Source organism: Vipera ursinii (assembly GCF_947247035.1).
Source record: "Vipera ursinii genome assembly, chromosome: Z".
Lineage (NCBI taxonomy): Eukaryota > Metazoa > Chordata > Lepidosauria > Squamata > Viperidae > Vipera > Vipera ursinii.
In genome coordinates, this window is record NC_139517.1 from 18,311,934 (window position 1) to 18,327,603 (window position 15,670).

General features: G+C 42.0%; 2 protein-coding genes and 1 long non-coding RNA gene across 6 annotated transcripts in view; 1 reads left to right on the forward strand and 2 right to left on the reverse strand.

Moving 5' to 3' along the window:
• Positions 1-15,670, reverse strand: part of LOC310648670 — a 71,698-nt gene that overhangs the window by 49,931 nt on the left and 6,097 nt on the right. The gene's annotated exons all lie outside the window — the stretch shown is intronic.
• Positions 1,680-6,914, reverse strand: DKKL1 (dickkopf like acrosomal protein 1; the record flags this gene model as incomplete). The annotated part of the gene is made up of 4 exons (XM_083376635.1): positions 1,680-2,012; positions 4,268-4,354; positions 6,234-6,365; positions 6,777-6,914. 4 exons carry the CDS (start codon positions 6,912-6,914, stop codon positions 1,680-1,682), a joined length of 690 nt encoding a protein of 229 aa, XP_083232761.1.
• TEAD2 (TEA domain transcription factor 2) overlaps positions 13,453-15,670 on the forward strand; it is a 28,698-nt gene continuing 26,480 nt past the window's right edge. For 2 of the 4 annotated variants that reach the window (XM_083376596.1, XM_083376599.1), the window contains exon 1: positions 13,459-13,768. The gene's annotated coding sequence lies outside the window, so the exon portion shown is untranslated. Of the gene's footprint in view, positions 13,769-14,100; positions 14,203-15,670 lie in introns of those variants that run through there. The other 2 variants (XM_083376598.1, XM_083376597.1) reach the window with 2 other exon arrangements.

Here is a 15,670-nt window from a genome sequence, read left to right on the forward strand (position 1 = left end):
ATGGTGGGTGGAGAGAGACAGAGCCTATAGCCCACCACTTGGGCAGTACTGTAGAATTCAACGTTTTCTCCCCTTCTGTTTAACATCTACAAGGAATTTTCCAGATGAGGTCGTTCTGAGATCCAGTATCATCAGTAAGCAGATTATATCCAGTTCTAAGTCTTAATCCTGTACCATTCTAGGCAATGCTGTTGAAGTCGTAGCTCTATATGTGGAAGCTAAGTGGGTCTGGATGGGAGGAACAGGTTCAGGCTCAATATTAGAAAGACTGTGTGGTTGTCTCCTCCCCTCCCCCCCTCCGCACACACACAAACATATCAGTTCTAGGAATACAATTCCATTTTTAAGTCTCAATGGGATGGTACTTTTCCATATGATTGTGTCCCATAGGGCACAATCTTGGGGTCCTTTGGACTCTCAGTTCCTATTCAAAGATCAGGTGGCGCTTGTGGCCAAGAGGGCTTTGCACAGATACATTTGCACCTTTTTCTGAGTTGGCAGGCTCTTCAAACAGTCAGTCATGCCCTGGCCACTTCACAATTGCATTACTGCAGTGGAGCTGCCCTTGAAGACCGCCCAGAAGCTACAACTGGTCTAGAATGCAACAGCACAATGGCAGGAGCAGCACATGAATCTGTGACCCTACCTGTACTGCTTCACAATATGTTCTGGTTACCAGTTGGTTTCTAGGTGCCAATTTCCAACTTTAAAGTACTGTATGGCATAGGGCCTGGCTATCTAAGGCAGGGGTGTCAAACTCAGTTTCATTGAGGGCCGCATCAGCATTGTGGTTGCCCTCAAGGGGCCGGATGGGTATGGCCAGAGTGGGCGTGGCCTATTGGGTGGGCATGGCTAGAGTGCATATAACCTACTGGGTGGGCATGGCTAGCTCTACATCATTCGCATCAAGGGTGCCTATGGGGGCCTGGGCAGGAGTGAGACAGATCTGAGGGTCTCTGGCAGAAGGAGGGTCTCTGGGCCAGGGCCAAGGCAGTGGGGGCCATTCCCTCACTATTTCCAGGATGGCTTCATGGGCCACATGAAACCACTTCGCGGGCCGGATCTGGCCCCCGGGCCTTGTGTTTGACATGTCTGATCTAAGGGATCGTATATTTCTATGGTCTGTTTGGTGTGATCAAGGAGGATACGGTAGGCGTGCTCCAGATTTTATCCCTCAAATGGTGTCATCTGTTCTGATTTGGTTGATTGATCTTAAGTGGTGTGTCTACTTGGTTGCAATGCCTGCCATCTGGAATACAATGTACCCCCAGAGATTCGTGCAGCTACCATGAAGATGTTCGGAAGAGTTAGGGGTAAAAGGAAACCAGGCTATCAAAGAACATGGTGACTGGCCACCACTGAAGCTGACGCCTGCCAGAGCATAGAAGAACTCAAGATGTGGAGAGACTTGGCCCATAGAATTGCCCAAGACCTGGACACGATAACATCATCACCGTCGTGATATTTCAGGAAAAAAAATACATTATTTCATCTTTGAGGGCTTTTTTTTTCAAAAGGATAACTTTTATTTTGAATTTTGGAAGGAAACATTTCCCCCTTTTGTAGGACTAACCTCACTTGAAACTTTTGATGTGACTACAGAAATATTTGGGAAGCTAGAACATTTTCCACTGGCCCAGGTGTTATGTTTTCCCAATGCCTGATATGTTCCTAACGCCTTATATCTTCCTCCAGAAAAAAAGGAAATGCCGCTTTCGTGGAATGACCTTGTGGTTTGGGGTCACAGGAAGGGTCTTCTTAATTGGATGAGGGGCTGCTAAAAGCCCATTCCGAATGGCCAGCAATCTGTGCCTCTTGTCACTGATTGGCTCTTCCTTTGCCAGTTTGGCTTCAGGCATTTGCTGGCTCTTAAGATGCTGGGGCAAGCGAAAAATAAAAAAAGTTAGCTTTGGCCGAAGCTGAGGGAAACCTAGCTTGAAGATCTTAAGCCCAGCAGTTGTTCTCTCTGGGTCAACAGTGTTTTCTTCTTCATTAGACGCTGACTTATTGTCCTAGAAAGACGGAGATAAAAAAGCAATAAAAATGAGGGACCAGGCGTATTAGGGTTGTCTTCTGAAATCCCTACATTTCTAATCGTCCCCACTTTATATTCCACCAAAACAAATGTTCATCTGTAAGGATGCAAAATGGTTATATTGCCTAGAAGTGCCAGAACTTAATAGTCCAACTCCTCTGGTAGATCCTAGAGAAGGGTAGCCCTGAGGATCTGTGTGAATTTGTTAAATCTATGTGATCAGAGAATGTATATCAAGAGTGGGGATGATTTTGGAATCCAAATTCTTTGGTCCTCTTAACTCTAGGATAGGGAAATATGAATCTAATCAAAAATTAGGAGCTAAAGGGGACTCTTGAGTTCTGATTATGAAAATGGGTTGAACAGATGGTTATAGGTTTAACAAATGCTGTTACATTTAATCACTGAATAAATCATCTTCACTAATGCTGTGCTTTAGTATCAAATTCTGGGAAAGGGTCAGAGAACAAAGAAATTATCGCCTGTGGTCCTTGCTTAAAAGTTTTTAAGAGGTATTGCATTGCCTCCTATCAGACATGAGAATAAAAACCCAAAACACATCCATCTATGTTAATTTGTGGATTTTCTCACTTTGGGAAATCATATAGTAGCTTGCTGTCAGTTCCTAGTGAAGGAAGACTAACAATGTCCGAGAACAAGTCTGGAATAATCAGTTAAGTTTCCTATACCTTATTCTATCTCATATCTAACCAGTTCGGATTCTGATTCAATTTTAATGAAATCTTTGTACTTCATTAAAAGAGGTAATTGGTGTATTAAAAATGACAGCACTCTACTCATTGCTTTAACTCTCATAATAGACAAGGTGGACAAGTGATAAAAGAAACATATAAACTGTGGCCCTGACATTCTTGCATGCAACAAAGCGTATGTATTAAATGGTAAAACTTGATTCATGACATCACAATGCCTACTTTGTTGTTCCGGCAGGTTTTTCCCCCCCACTGCCTTCCTCAGTCCTTTAGAGCAGAGCTCTCACGTAATATGTTCTCTACCACATTTGTTAAAGCATGTACCGCATTTCCCTGAAAATAAGACCCCGTCATATTTTTTTGCCTCCAAAAGAGGCAGTAGGTCTTATTTTGGGGGGATGTTTTTTCCCAACACCTGCTTCGCCTCACGGTGGCACCAACAAGCCCATCCACCACGAGGTGAGGCAGGTGGGGGAGGAGCTGCCCCAAGCACCCCATAGGTGCCCAAACACTTTTCCCCTGAATGGAGATCTGACGGAGACTGCTTACGAATGGGGTGCTTGGAGATGGAGCAATTAGCTTCGTTCCCAAGCGCCCCACAGGCACCCAAACACCTTTCCCCCGAACGGAGATTGCTCCGTCTCCAAGTGCCCCATTCACAAGCAGCCGGAGCTTCCAGTCTCCGTCAGATCTCCATTCGGGGGGGGGGAATTGTTTGGGCGCCTATGGGGCGCTTGGTTATGAACAAATTGCTTCATTCCCAAGTGCCCCATAGGCGCCCAAACACTTTGTGTGCGGAGTTACCTGCTCTGTGCTAAGGGGCTGGTGGGCTGCGGCGGCTACTGGACACCATCAGCCCCTGCGCACTCACCGCCGCTTGTGCTGACCATGCCCACCCCCCAGGCTTATTTTTGGTAGGGCTTATATTAGGCCCACCCCAAAATAATCAGGCTTGAGCTTATTTTTAGGAAACATGGCAGGCAGGCATTGTGAGGAACACTGTTCTCTGTAAAGCTGCAACTGAATATGGTCATTTAGAAAAGATAAGTCTGCTCCTATGACTGGCACACTTGCTTGCACCACCTATTTTAGAATCTAGCAGTAAAGTATCTGATCTTTACGTGGTCATGCCTATACTTTTGGGGCAAGAAGGCTGAGGATGAAAAAGTAACCAAGATTACATAACTCACCTATGCAGGGAAAGCAGTTGAACGAAGGTTTGAGAGACTTTTTTTAATGAAATAATGCCAATTTCAAGATTTGCACCACAGTTTTTATAGGTTTTTCACCTCAGAATGACAGGAAACGTATCCGTTTTCAGCAGTCATAGTCAGAAGGGACTCCAAAGATTGCAGAGAGAGGACTCAAGGGCCACATATTACTTACCTCTAATATAACACCACCTGTCTGTTCCACACATTCTTTTCCTCTCTCACACACAACATGTACAGTACATATATAAGCAGCCTAAATCTGGCAGGTAAAGGTAAGCAAATATGCTTGTATTTTGCATACTGACCTCTTCCTTTGGATCAATCTCTTCTTGCTCAATAGAGGTCAAAGATTTCTCTGAAAACATCATATCACCTGTACGGTTATCAGTCATCTACAAGAACAATATAGGGTTGGATTGGCAGAGAGGAAGGATATGGTTTCAAAAACCCTAATAGCTAAGGTACTGCATGGCTACGGGATCTTTTGATCAGAATTTCCATGCAGTCCCCTCCGATGCACAGAAAAATACCCATTCCATCAATATGATAGGAGACCATTAAGGAAATGTACATTCAAACATGCTCCGGGGTTATATAGAGCCACAGCAAAGAAGCAGTACAACTTTTCGGAGCATTTAAATTAGGTCCTTGCCATGGCTGGCCTCAAGCTTGGGCAAGGTCTGTGGCAGCTTGTCTTCCTGGAACTCTCTGTTAGAGCATTGCTGGATATAGGACTACTTGAAAATCACACTGGGCAGTAGAGAGGTTTCAGAGCCATGTTTATGATTTCCCATAATGCTCTTGATGCAAATTTCCCTGGGACATTGCTGAAATGAAAATGGTGAATTGCAGCGCTAATTGCCAAAAAAATGATGGCAATCTCAAATCTGTAAGGGGAGTGCAGGCAGCTGGCAGGCCGTTGAGACTATAAAGGTAAAGGTAAAGGTTCCCCTGCACATGCGTGCTAGTCATTTCCGACTCTAGGGGCCGGTGCTCATCTCCGTTTCAAAGCCGAAGAGCCAGCGCTTGTCCGAGGACGTCTCCGTGGTCATGTGGCCGGCATGACTAGACGCCAAAGGCGCACGGAACGCTGTTACCTTCCCACCGTAGTGGTCCCTATTTTTCTACTTGCATTTTTACGTGCTTTTGAACTGCTAGGTTGGCAGAAGCTGGGACGAGTAACAGGCGCTCACTCTGTTACACGGCACTCAGGATTCGACCCGCCAAACTGCCGACCTTCTGATCGACAAGCTCAGCGTCCTAACCCACTGAGCTACTATCAAAGAATGCTGACATTGTACTTTATACCTGTAACACAATAAGGTTAAAAATTGGCAATTGTGTCATTTCAATCAGAACAGTTTGGGATTTGCTTTACTGAACTTTGCTGCGTATTCCTAACAGGCAGTGAGCCAACTCAGAATTATCCTCCTTATGTGCTTTTTTTCATATCTGCAAATAGTTTTTTTTTTAAATTGGGAGCACAAGTGTATCCCACTTCTATCACTCTGGTGGTACAGTTTGCCCAACCACTTTAATCTGCTTCTTATGTAAACCGGTTCTTAATAGTCGTGGTAACAGAGAAGCTGTGGAGGAAAGAGAATAAATAGATGGATTCACAGCTGCGTTAGAACCAAAGTTTCATTTAGCTATATAAATATTTGTATCTCCTAACATCTGATATTACATACACACACACTATATATATACACTATATATACCGTATTTATCGGCGTATAACACGCACCGGCGTATAACACGCACCTCATTTTAAAAAGGAAATTTCAGGAAAAAAACCTTAAATTATATTGGCGTATAACACGCACACATCATTTGCCCCCTATTTTCAGGAAGAAAAAGTGCGTGTTATACGCCAATAAATACAGTATATATACACACTATATATATATACACTATATATATACATATACATATACACACACACACACATATACACATACACACTATACACACACACACACACACCCTATGGAGGTAATTATAAACACTAATAAAACTCAAAAATACCCAACAGATTTTAAGTAAGACAGCAGGTTATAAATACTTCAAATACATACAAACTTCTATCAGCTGACTTCATCAAAATCCAGCGGAATTAATCTTTATACATTGAAAAACAAATCTCTCAGAACCTGTTAAGGCTCCATACAGCATATGTCCATCAATGTGTCAAAGTGAATATAGCTATCCAAGATTCTTAATGTTTAAATAAGGTATACGTTTCTTTCCTATTTTCTATAGCTTACTCACTTTACTGATTTCATAGTGTCTGGAAAAAGTGGAATTTCCTATTCTCTGATGCTTATTCTCCTCATGGTGGTAGTTGGGGGGCAGCTTACTGATGTCAACTGGAGTATCAAATTGGTCTTTCCCCAGCACTTCCTACAAATGGCAAAGAATGATCCTTATGTACAGTACAGAGAAAGTAAACAAGTTTTACCTAAAGCCAATGAAAGTTAAAAAGTGCACAAACAAATCCTATGCGTCAAAAATATTTCCAAGAATGGACTTGCCAAACTTTTGCTAAAATGTGTAAACTTCAGGACGTAGACAAAAATTTGCAGACAATTATTACATCAGCTTGAATGTAAAATAAGATTCTCTTCAGAGCTGCCAAATATGTTGTCCATTTATTGCGAGGAGTCTGCCTTTTCTAAAAGGATACTATACAGTAGTACTTTAGTTTAAAACATCTAAGCTTCTTAGATAGGATCTGATAAAATTGCACAGCAATAGAATTTCCCTTCCACTTGTTCACAGAAGGAATTGGACCATTCTTCTTTTGCTCCTTACCCGACTTTGCTCAAAGAGGTTGCTAAACTTCTGGAACAGTCTATCCATGCTGGAGGGGAGGAAGGTAGCAGAAGCTGTACCCCCCTGCTTCAGAGATGTCAGTCCCCATACCCCACAAAAAAGTACAAGCAGCAGCATCTTTGCCTAGTCCGCCGTTCTGCAGCTGCCTGAGCTAGACCTGCACAAAAGGCAGAAACGAGAGGAAAGATCAGAGAAGAAAAGTCCTACAAACATTGCCCCTTCTGGCTGTTTCCCAGCCTCTTTGCTTGTTTATAAGTAAATTAAGGTAAAGGTTCCCCCGCACATGCGTGCTAGTCGTTTCCAACTCTAAGGGCCGGTGCTCATCTCCGTTTCAAAGCCAAAGAGCCAGCGCTTGTCCAAGGATGTCTCCGTGGTCATGTGGCTGGCATGACGCCAAAGGCGCAAGGAACGCTGTTACCTTCCCACCATAGTGGTCTCTATTTTTCTACTTGCATTTTCACGTGCTTTCGAACTGCTAGGTTGGCAGAAGCTGGGACGAGTAACAGGCACTCACTCTGTTACGCGGCACTCGGGATTCGACCCGCCAATCTGCCGACCTTCTGATCGACAAGCTCAGCGTCCTAACCCACTGAGCCACCGCGTCCCTTTGCTTGTTTATACATCCCCCCAAAATATTCCTCCATCATCTTTTTTCCCACAATAATTCATGTATCCAATTGGTAAAACTGGGCTTAAATAGAATTCTCTGTTTCCTCCCAAAATCCTACTTACAAACTGCTCTGCCATCCACGGTCGCTTCTCAATAACTTGAGTTATTCTCGCATCTGACCAGCCTGCTAGCTCTCCAGCTTCTCTACCAAATTCTAATCAGTTCCTTTCAGCCAACAGTTGATTTAACAAAAATTCTAGAACTTGCCAACATCACTGAACATTGGCCAGGTTATTGTTTCTCTATCGAACAGGCGTGGGCAACTATGATACCTTTATGACCTGTGGACTTCAAGTTCTTAGCCAGTATAGCTGGCTGAAGAATTCTGAAAGTTGAAGGGCATAGGTCACAAAGGGGCCATAGTTGCCCAACCCTGCTGTAGACCTGTATTGTTGGTCTGGATTAGAAGGAGACTGTTATTTTTAAACTCACCCTTCCCTATTCTAGGTCCATTCCAGATGTATCTGATAAAATTCCCATAATTACTGAGCAGCTTGTATAGTTGGGAGATAAAAGGAGTCATAATCTGATACAGTGTTTCTCAACCTCAGTAACTTTTAAGATTTGTAGATTTCAATTCCCAGCTGGCTGGGAATTCTGGTGCTTGAAGTCCACACATTGTAAAGTTGTTGAGCTTGAGAAACATTGAAGACTAAGTACGGTATTTAAGGCCTATTGCCCTAACAAGTTACGATTTCTAGTATGCACAGATAAAACAAGAAAATGAGATGCAGGATAAAAGAACTCTCAGTTAAAGTGTTCTGACTTTTCCCGTTAGGAGGGTACAGTATCGGATGACTCCTTCAAGCCTTTGATTCAACACCAAACAATATAAAAAAACAACGCCTTGCTTGAGAGAAATATAGTTTATTTGGTTGACCCAATTTTCTCTGATCACATAATACACTGTATCATACACCAACCATTAAGTAAACTGGCATGTCAAAGGTAGTTGGACCCCTTGTGCTTTGGTCTGTTGCACAAAGATCATCAATGAAAGAGATATTTTCAGGATTTATTTTAAAAAAGAAACAGTAAGAAAGCTACCTCGTAGACAAAAATTTTGAAATCCAAGAATTAAATCAGTCGTTTCATATAACAATAAATTCGTAGCCAGAATGATAGTTCCACATCTGGGGCGAGAGACGTTCGCTGAGGATGGGCTCCAGCACGAGTTTGAAAGTGTAGGAGACTAAATCTCTAGTCCCGGTGACCAAACCCAGACTGGATCCTGCAACATTATCCTGGGACACGTATATTTACTTTCATTCATGATAGTTCCACAGTACAAAGAACTTTGAGAGTCTCAATCATCCAGGTCATGGTTGTGTTGGAAAAGGATTTTCTTGGAGTTTTTTCTTTCTTTTAAAAACATTTCATTTCTCATCCAAAAAGCTTCTTCAGTTCTGATAAAATTCCAGTTTTCTTGGGCTACCTTTAGATGGCAGCCTGGAGTTTCGATGAAACTGGTAGGGCTCTGCTGGAATCTTTCACTCCTGAATGTTCGAAATGTCAGGAAATGTGTTTCCCTCCCCAGCCCACCAGGGAAAAATTGAGTGAGTGAGTGGGGGGCATATTCATGACTGGGAAAAAGAAATTACATCATTCTATACTTCCTTCCTGAGTTCATACACAGTAAGTCACAAACCTGAGAGTGGAAATGCTTACGCTGTTCTGGAACAGAATATTCTAATCTCCTTATTGGGGCAGTTATTTAATATGTGTCCAACTTTCTACAACTTTTGAGTTTAGTGTCACTGAACTAAAGCAGAATTTCCTTTCCTTTACTACTGGCCAAACAATATTGAATATTCACTTGCAATATGTATATTGCAACACATTCTATTGTGTTTGTTTATTTATGGGATTTATAGTCCACCTTTTTGCCAACAGAAGGCCCTCAACAAGAATTATAAACAACAATGTAATCAAAACATAATTTTAAAAGCATACCAATATGCAGCCATAAAAGGTCTGCATAAATATATGCAATTTTTGTTGGTATCTATTAAGTACACCTTAAAATTGTGAATAAGCATCAAAACTCATTATTTTTCCTATACTTTTACATCCCTCTGTTCTATGGGATAAAATTCTAAAATAAGTCTTGTTGCAGAACTGCTGTGATTTCACTTCCTTTTTTTTCACATCACAGCAACTCTCACAGACTGTGCAGCTAACAAATAGGAGGTTTAAATCTATTTCTCCACTCCATAGTTTGATTTTTACATTGTGCATCATAAAAATTTAATTCATCTATTTCCTTAAAAGAAAATAGATTTAAAGCAGCACATTTTGAAACTGACATCAAAAGACTAGGACAGCAATTTATGTTTTAAAAATGACATACAATTTCTATGTGTTGTATGCATGGATATACATTTTCTGTTTCGTTTAACCCGCTATGTCACGTGATGTCGCGAGTTTGACATGTCTGTGCTAGACAGATGGTGTTTGTGAACAATATCAAACTTTTCTACAGTTCGGTAGACCTTTTCCTTTCAATCCAACTTGGACAACCATATTATGAAATAACCTCAAGCCTTGCAATTAGGGAACTATGGTCTGTGAAGAGTGGGATCCTGGATCATACTAAACCATGATTTGCTTAAATATGGCTATATAGTAGCTTAAGTTCGGAGAACACAGAAAGCCTGAAGTTTATTACTCGCTTGCTGACTTGTTTTGTTTTGTTGATTTTGTCATTCATTGGATTATTTTAATCTGGGCTTTTTGATTTAACATTTTAGTGGTTTTTATGTTTTTTTCCACTTTTGTACAGTGCCACTGGAATTGGGCAGCCAATAAATTTAAAGAAATAGAATAGAATAGCATAGAAAAGAATAGAACAGAACAGAATAGAATAGAATACAGAGTACAGAGCCATAACCCACTGTACAAACCACAATAGCTGGTTTCACACCGGGATGGAAGCTAAATGATCCTACATATGAAAAAAAAACAACACATTACAATGGTTGATATGGTCCTTTCTTTCTATTTGTACTTTTAATGTGAGGGTAACTGATCAACTACCTCTAAGAAAATCCTAAAAAACATTCATAACATGAAAGGCATCCCTCCAACCCTGTATTCTGAACTTTGGCCCCAAGACCCAATGGGCAGACTAGCCTAAAGCGCTAATCCAACACTCATATGTGAATACATGTGTCTGAATTCAAATGCTTTATTTGAATGAACAGATTGTACTCTGTCCCCCCAGGTCTTATCACTCATCCTCCATTTTAAAGTGTTTTTATCCTTTTCCCCTTATCTTTTTCTTGTTTTACGCACATCCTAAAGAATCCTGGGAACAGTAAAGCATAAGTCTTGTTTGATTAGATCATGTTGTCTGTGAGTGGGGGATTAAAATGCTATAGCTATGGGCAGCATACTTTAGAATTGAAAGATCCAAAGTCACTTGTATCTGAAACTTTAGATAAGTCTTTCTCAGCCTTATCTAAAACTTCGGAAAGCAGCTGCCAGACAGAGTCTGAATTCACGCACCAAGCGACAACAATAAAGAGATTTGTTTGTTTTTGGCTTAGATGTGTAAACCCAGCCCTTGTGGTCAAGCAAGCTATGTTTATGGCCCTAGTCCAATGTATGAACTGTGATATTTTTTTAAAAAATCAATATTAAAACAAAACCGTGGCTTAAAGCATGTGTGAACATAGACAGTTTTCACCAATTGTCTTGATTCTGTGTCCTGATTTGCATGGCACGTTTTACTGAATAAATGAATGGCTTGATTTGCACAAACCTTGCTTAGCAACCATTCATTCAGCAAGTGTTTGAAGTTACAATGGCATTGAATGAGGAGACTCATTGCTGGTCCTCTAAGCTGTGTTTTATAATTCGTGTTTACAACCCACAATGGCTGCGGTGATCAATTTGGTTTAGTAGTTAAAGCACCAGGCTAGAAAGCAGAAGACTGGGAGTTAAAAGTCCTGCCTTAGCCATGAAAGCCAGCTGGGTGACTTCAGCCAGTCACTTTCTCTCAGCCCAATCCACCTTACAAGGTTGTTGTGCAGAAAATATGAAGAGGAAGAAATATGAGGTACGTTCATTGTGAGATGGCATCACAAGGTCGATGGTTCGTTAAGGTGCTTCCAAGTAAAAAGGCATCACGCAGGGATGCAATCAGTCAAAACTTTATTAAACGATAAAGTAAATAGAAAGAGTTCCCTGGCATGGAGACATCCATGCCTGGGTTGAGCTCATGGATCAGCAAGCAAGCAGAGATCAGCAAGCAAGCAGAGAGAACAAAGAGAGCAGGGCGCAAGCAGAGAGCAGCCCCTGAGCAGAGGTTTTTATGGGGGTCCTCAGCCCCTCCCTTACCAATTAACTCTCACCAATGGGGCTGCAGGGGCCGAGGACCCCTGACCCACCAGTGGGAGCAAAGTTGCCTCTTTGCTCCCATCTGATGACCTTTTTGGGAAACTGCCATGGCTGGCACAAAAAACATCTAACATTCATTCCCTTGTGTGATTTATAAAGCAAAGGCAGGAAATCAATCAAATCAGATCAAATCTAGGCCAATAAGAGACTTTTATTTCAATACCTGGTTCATTCCATGGCCAACTAGATGCCTCAGGAAAAGTCTGTAGGCAACAGTCCATTCTAGTTTTCAGCTATTGGCATTCAGCAAGGATTATTAGCCACCAACAGGGCTTTTTTTGTCATAGAACGCTCAGAACGGAGTTCCGGCACCTTTTTTTGGATGGAACCTTGTAGGGTAGGCAAGGCGGGTTGTATGACATGTGTGAGTTCTGGCACCTTTTTCTTTTACAAAAAAAGCACTGGTCACCAAGATAGTATTTATCTGTAACACTGCTTGAATTTTAGCTGGTACTCATCCATGAATATTAGCTTGTGAGATTTCTTTTAAAGATTTTAATGTGTTTGAGCAACATGGTGGAACTAAGGTAACACACGACATACGACTGACAATCTTTGCTGGCATGGTGAGTTTCTAGTTGTTTAGGAACTGTTGGTGAGACCGTTAAAAGTCGTTGGCGCTGTTTGAATTTGTTCTACCAGCAGCAAGATCTGACTGCTGGCCCAGTGATGGATTGTATTGCAAATCAGGGCTGTTTCCAGAGGAGGCAGAGGAGGAGAGGACCTGGAGCTTATGCAGCGAAGGAACTGGATGAGGCTGTCGGCAGGCCCAGAGGAAGAGAGAGAGGCTTTTGGAGGAGTTGGTGGCGGCGGCAGCAGCGTGCTCCAGGGGCGAAACGAAGCAAGGCCCCTTTAAGGAAAAGGTGGAAGAGTCAGGATCAGAAAAAGGAAAGAAGGCGAGGTTGTCAGAATACAAGCTAACGTGAGGGCTAACCCACATGGAGCCCCATTTCCATCTGTCCTGTTTGCCATCGTTCACTCCCTAGAGACTAAAATGGACAATGTGAAATTTGAGCGGGCCACGAACAAGGAGTGTATATCGGAGGTGGTGACCCTTTGAGAGCTGTATGCAACGAAATTTCATTTTGATGCATGCCGATTGGTGTACGTTCCAAGTGACAATAAAGTTATCATCAGTTAAAGCTATCATCATCATCAGTCTAAATGTTCTAGAAATCATCAGTGCAGGATCCGATTATACACGTGTTACCTGGTCCCAGCACTTTCAAGACGTGTATAACAAGCGTTTTCCAACCTTAGGAACTTGAAGATGCGTGGACTTCAACTCCCAGAATTCCCCAGCCAGCTATGCTGGCTGGGGAATTCTGGGAGTTGAAGTCCACGCATCTTCAAGTTCCTAAGGTTGGAAAACGCTGGTGTATAATAACGAAGCTACCACACATTATTCCTCCTCCCAATTCGTTCCCCGACCAGCATTTTCCTGCCGTTGTGAGTGTGTGATTTCAGTCTTCTAGGTCCCGCCCCTTCTGCCTCCAACCCCGCCCCTTCCTCCTCCCCCCGCCCCTGTGAAACTGAGTCACTGCTGCTAATTTAATTCCTCTGCTTCATTCCAAGGATTCCAGAGGAAAACTGTCACCTTTCCAAAATACCACGAAGGCCTGTTGCTTCTTTGCGTACACTACCACATCTTAGATCTTCTTCTTTTTTTTTTCCCCCAACCCTAATGAGTGGGCAGGAACTTCTTGGAGGAGCCGAAATTAACCCTGTTAGTGGAACGCTTCATTATTCTCTCTCACTCTTTTTTTTTCCCTCCCTTGCCCTCCAGAACTTTTTTTTTTATTTTAAATAAAGCAAAGTTCAGAGAAAGTTTTTCCTTCCCCCCCCCTTTTCTCCTCCGCTAGCGCACACAAAAAACCAAGCTCTTGAGTGTCTCCTGAAAGTAAGTAAAGACTCTTTTTCCCTTCCAATTCATCCTTCTTTTTTTTTAAAATCAGTGATTAATCAGATTCTTGCTGGGAACGAGCCCTGTTAGAAACGACACTGATGGGAAAAAAAAAATATATGGATTCTGCTGCGGAGCGGGAAGATCATACTGCCATTAACTTTTTGTCTTGACGGGGTGGGTGGGTGGGTGGAAGTATGGAGTTAATTTGAATTTAAATGCCAGGGGATATGGTGGGCTGGGTTTTTAAGGACGTGTATTCTGTAAGAACTGCTGTTTTTATTAAATTTATTGGATGTTCCTAAAAACCAGCCTTTGTCGCCTAATTACGAGTGCGTTCTGTATTACTTTCGTTCTGCGTTCTGTTTACGTGGGGAAAAAAACGTATTTAAGACAGTATGAGAAAGCTTGGAAGTAAAGTTGGAGAAAAGGTTCAGTCATTTGTATGCACGGATTGTGTACCTGGGAGTTTTTCTTTGTCTGGAGAAAGGGGAGGGAACTGATAATGTTTTGTCTTTAAGCCAAGAGTTCATTAGTCTGAGTGTGCAACAGTGGCGGCGGTTGTGTGTGTGTGTGTGTGTGTGTGGGAGGTTGGTTGGGCAAACGGGAGCTGCTTTGATAGTTTCAATGGAGGGTGTATTAAGTTCCACTGCTGATTACATTTGATCGAGTCTTGGAAAGTTGGGTTGTAATTCAGGAAGCCCCCCCCCCTTTACAATCCTAGCTGGCACCCAATAAAAATAATCAGAGCAGCAAGAATAATATTTATTATTTGTGACTACACATAATGATAAACTTGAGGGAAGTGAGGGAGGACAGCTAAAACAGTGGGCGTCTCAGAATTCAGAACCATATTAACAAGTTGAAAACTTTTCCAATGGAGGGTGTATTAAGTTCCACTGCTGATTACATTTGATCGAGTCTTGGAAAGTTGGGTGGTAATTCAGGAAGCCCCCCCCCTTTACAATCCTAGTTGGCACCCAATAAAAATACGGTAATCAGAGCAGCAAGAATAATATTTATTATTTGTGACTACACATAATGGTAAACTTGAGGGGGGTGAGGGAGGACAGCTAAAACAGTGGGCGTCTCAGAATTCAGAACCATGTTAACAAGTTGAAAACTTTTCCAATTGTAAATCATAAAGACGAAGGTTTAAAGAAAAACAATTCAGTGAACCGCGAAGAACCCGTAATCTGGATCCATACAGGCTATAAAGCAAATGTAATTTCTTGCATTCTGGGGGGGGGGGGGGAGAAGGAAGTCCAAGTTCTGTTGAAGACATTCTGTTGGGTGTAATTTCCAGGGATTGTATTCTATGCCAGAAGAAAACAATTGGGGAAAGTTGGGGGGGGAAGGGATCAGCGTTGCTTTTTAAATAGAATTCAGGGATTTATCAATAAGTAAACGTTAAGTTCCATTCCTAGTGATTTTTGTGCATGATTCAGGAGATCTAGTCATGTGCCTATTTTCTGCCTATTCATTTCTACTTGTAGTTCTGAGTAAACAGAATTGCCAGCCACCATAGACAAAACCCCATTTTATAGCCAGGAATACTGAGGCTCCAATAAATGTGCAGATATAGGTCAATAGCCTCTGTATTGCTGTCTGGTTAAACCTCAGGGCTTGGAAAACATTGACAACATACAATAGTCATCTTGGAGGTCTACTAGTTGATCCTGATCTTCCAGTTTGGTATTTTTGTCGGTTCAGTTTCCCCCATGATGTTCTGACAGATGCTTTCAACAAAGTTAGGAAAAGATTTTAGAACGGTCTAGAATAAAAAGACTGTTGTTGTTGTTTTTTTATGATGCACCCTGAGTTGATAGCAGGGATTTTTAAAAAGAGGGGAAAGGTTTTCCAACATTGGTTTATTTTGGAATATGGGTAGCATCCGCA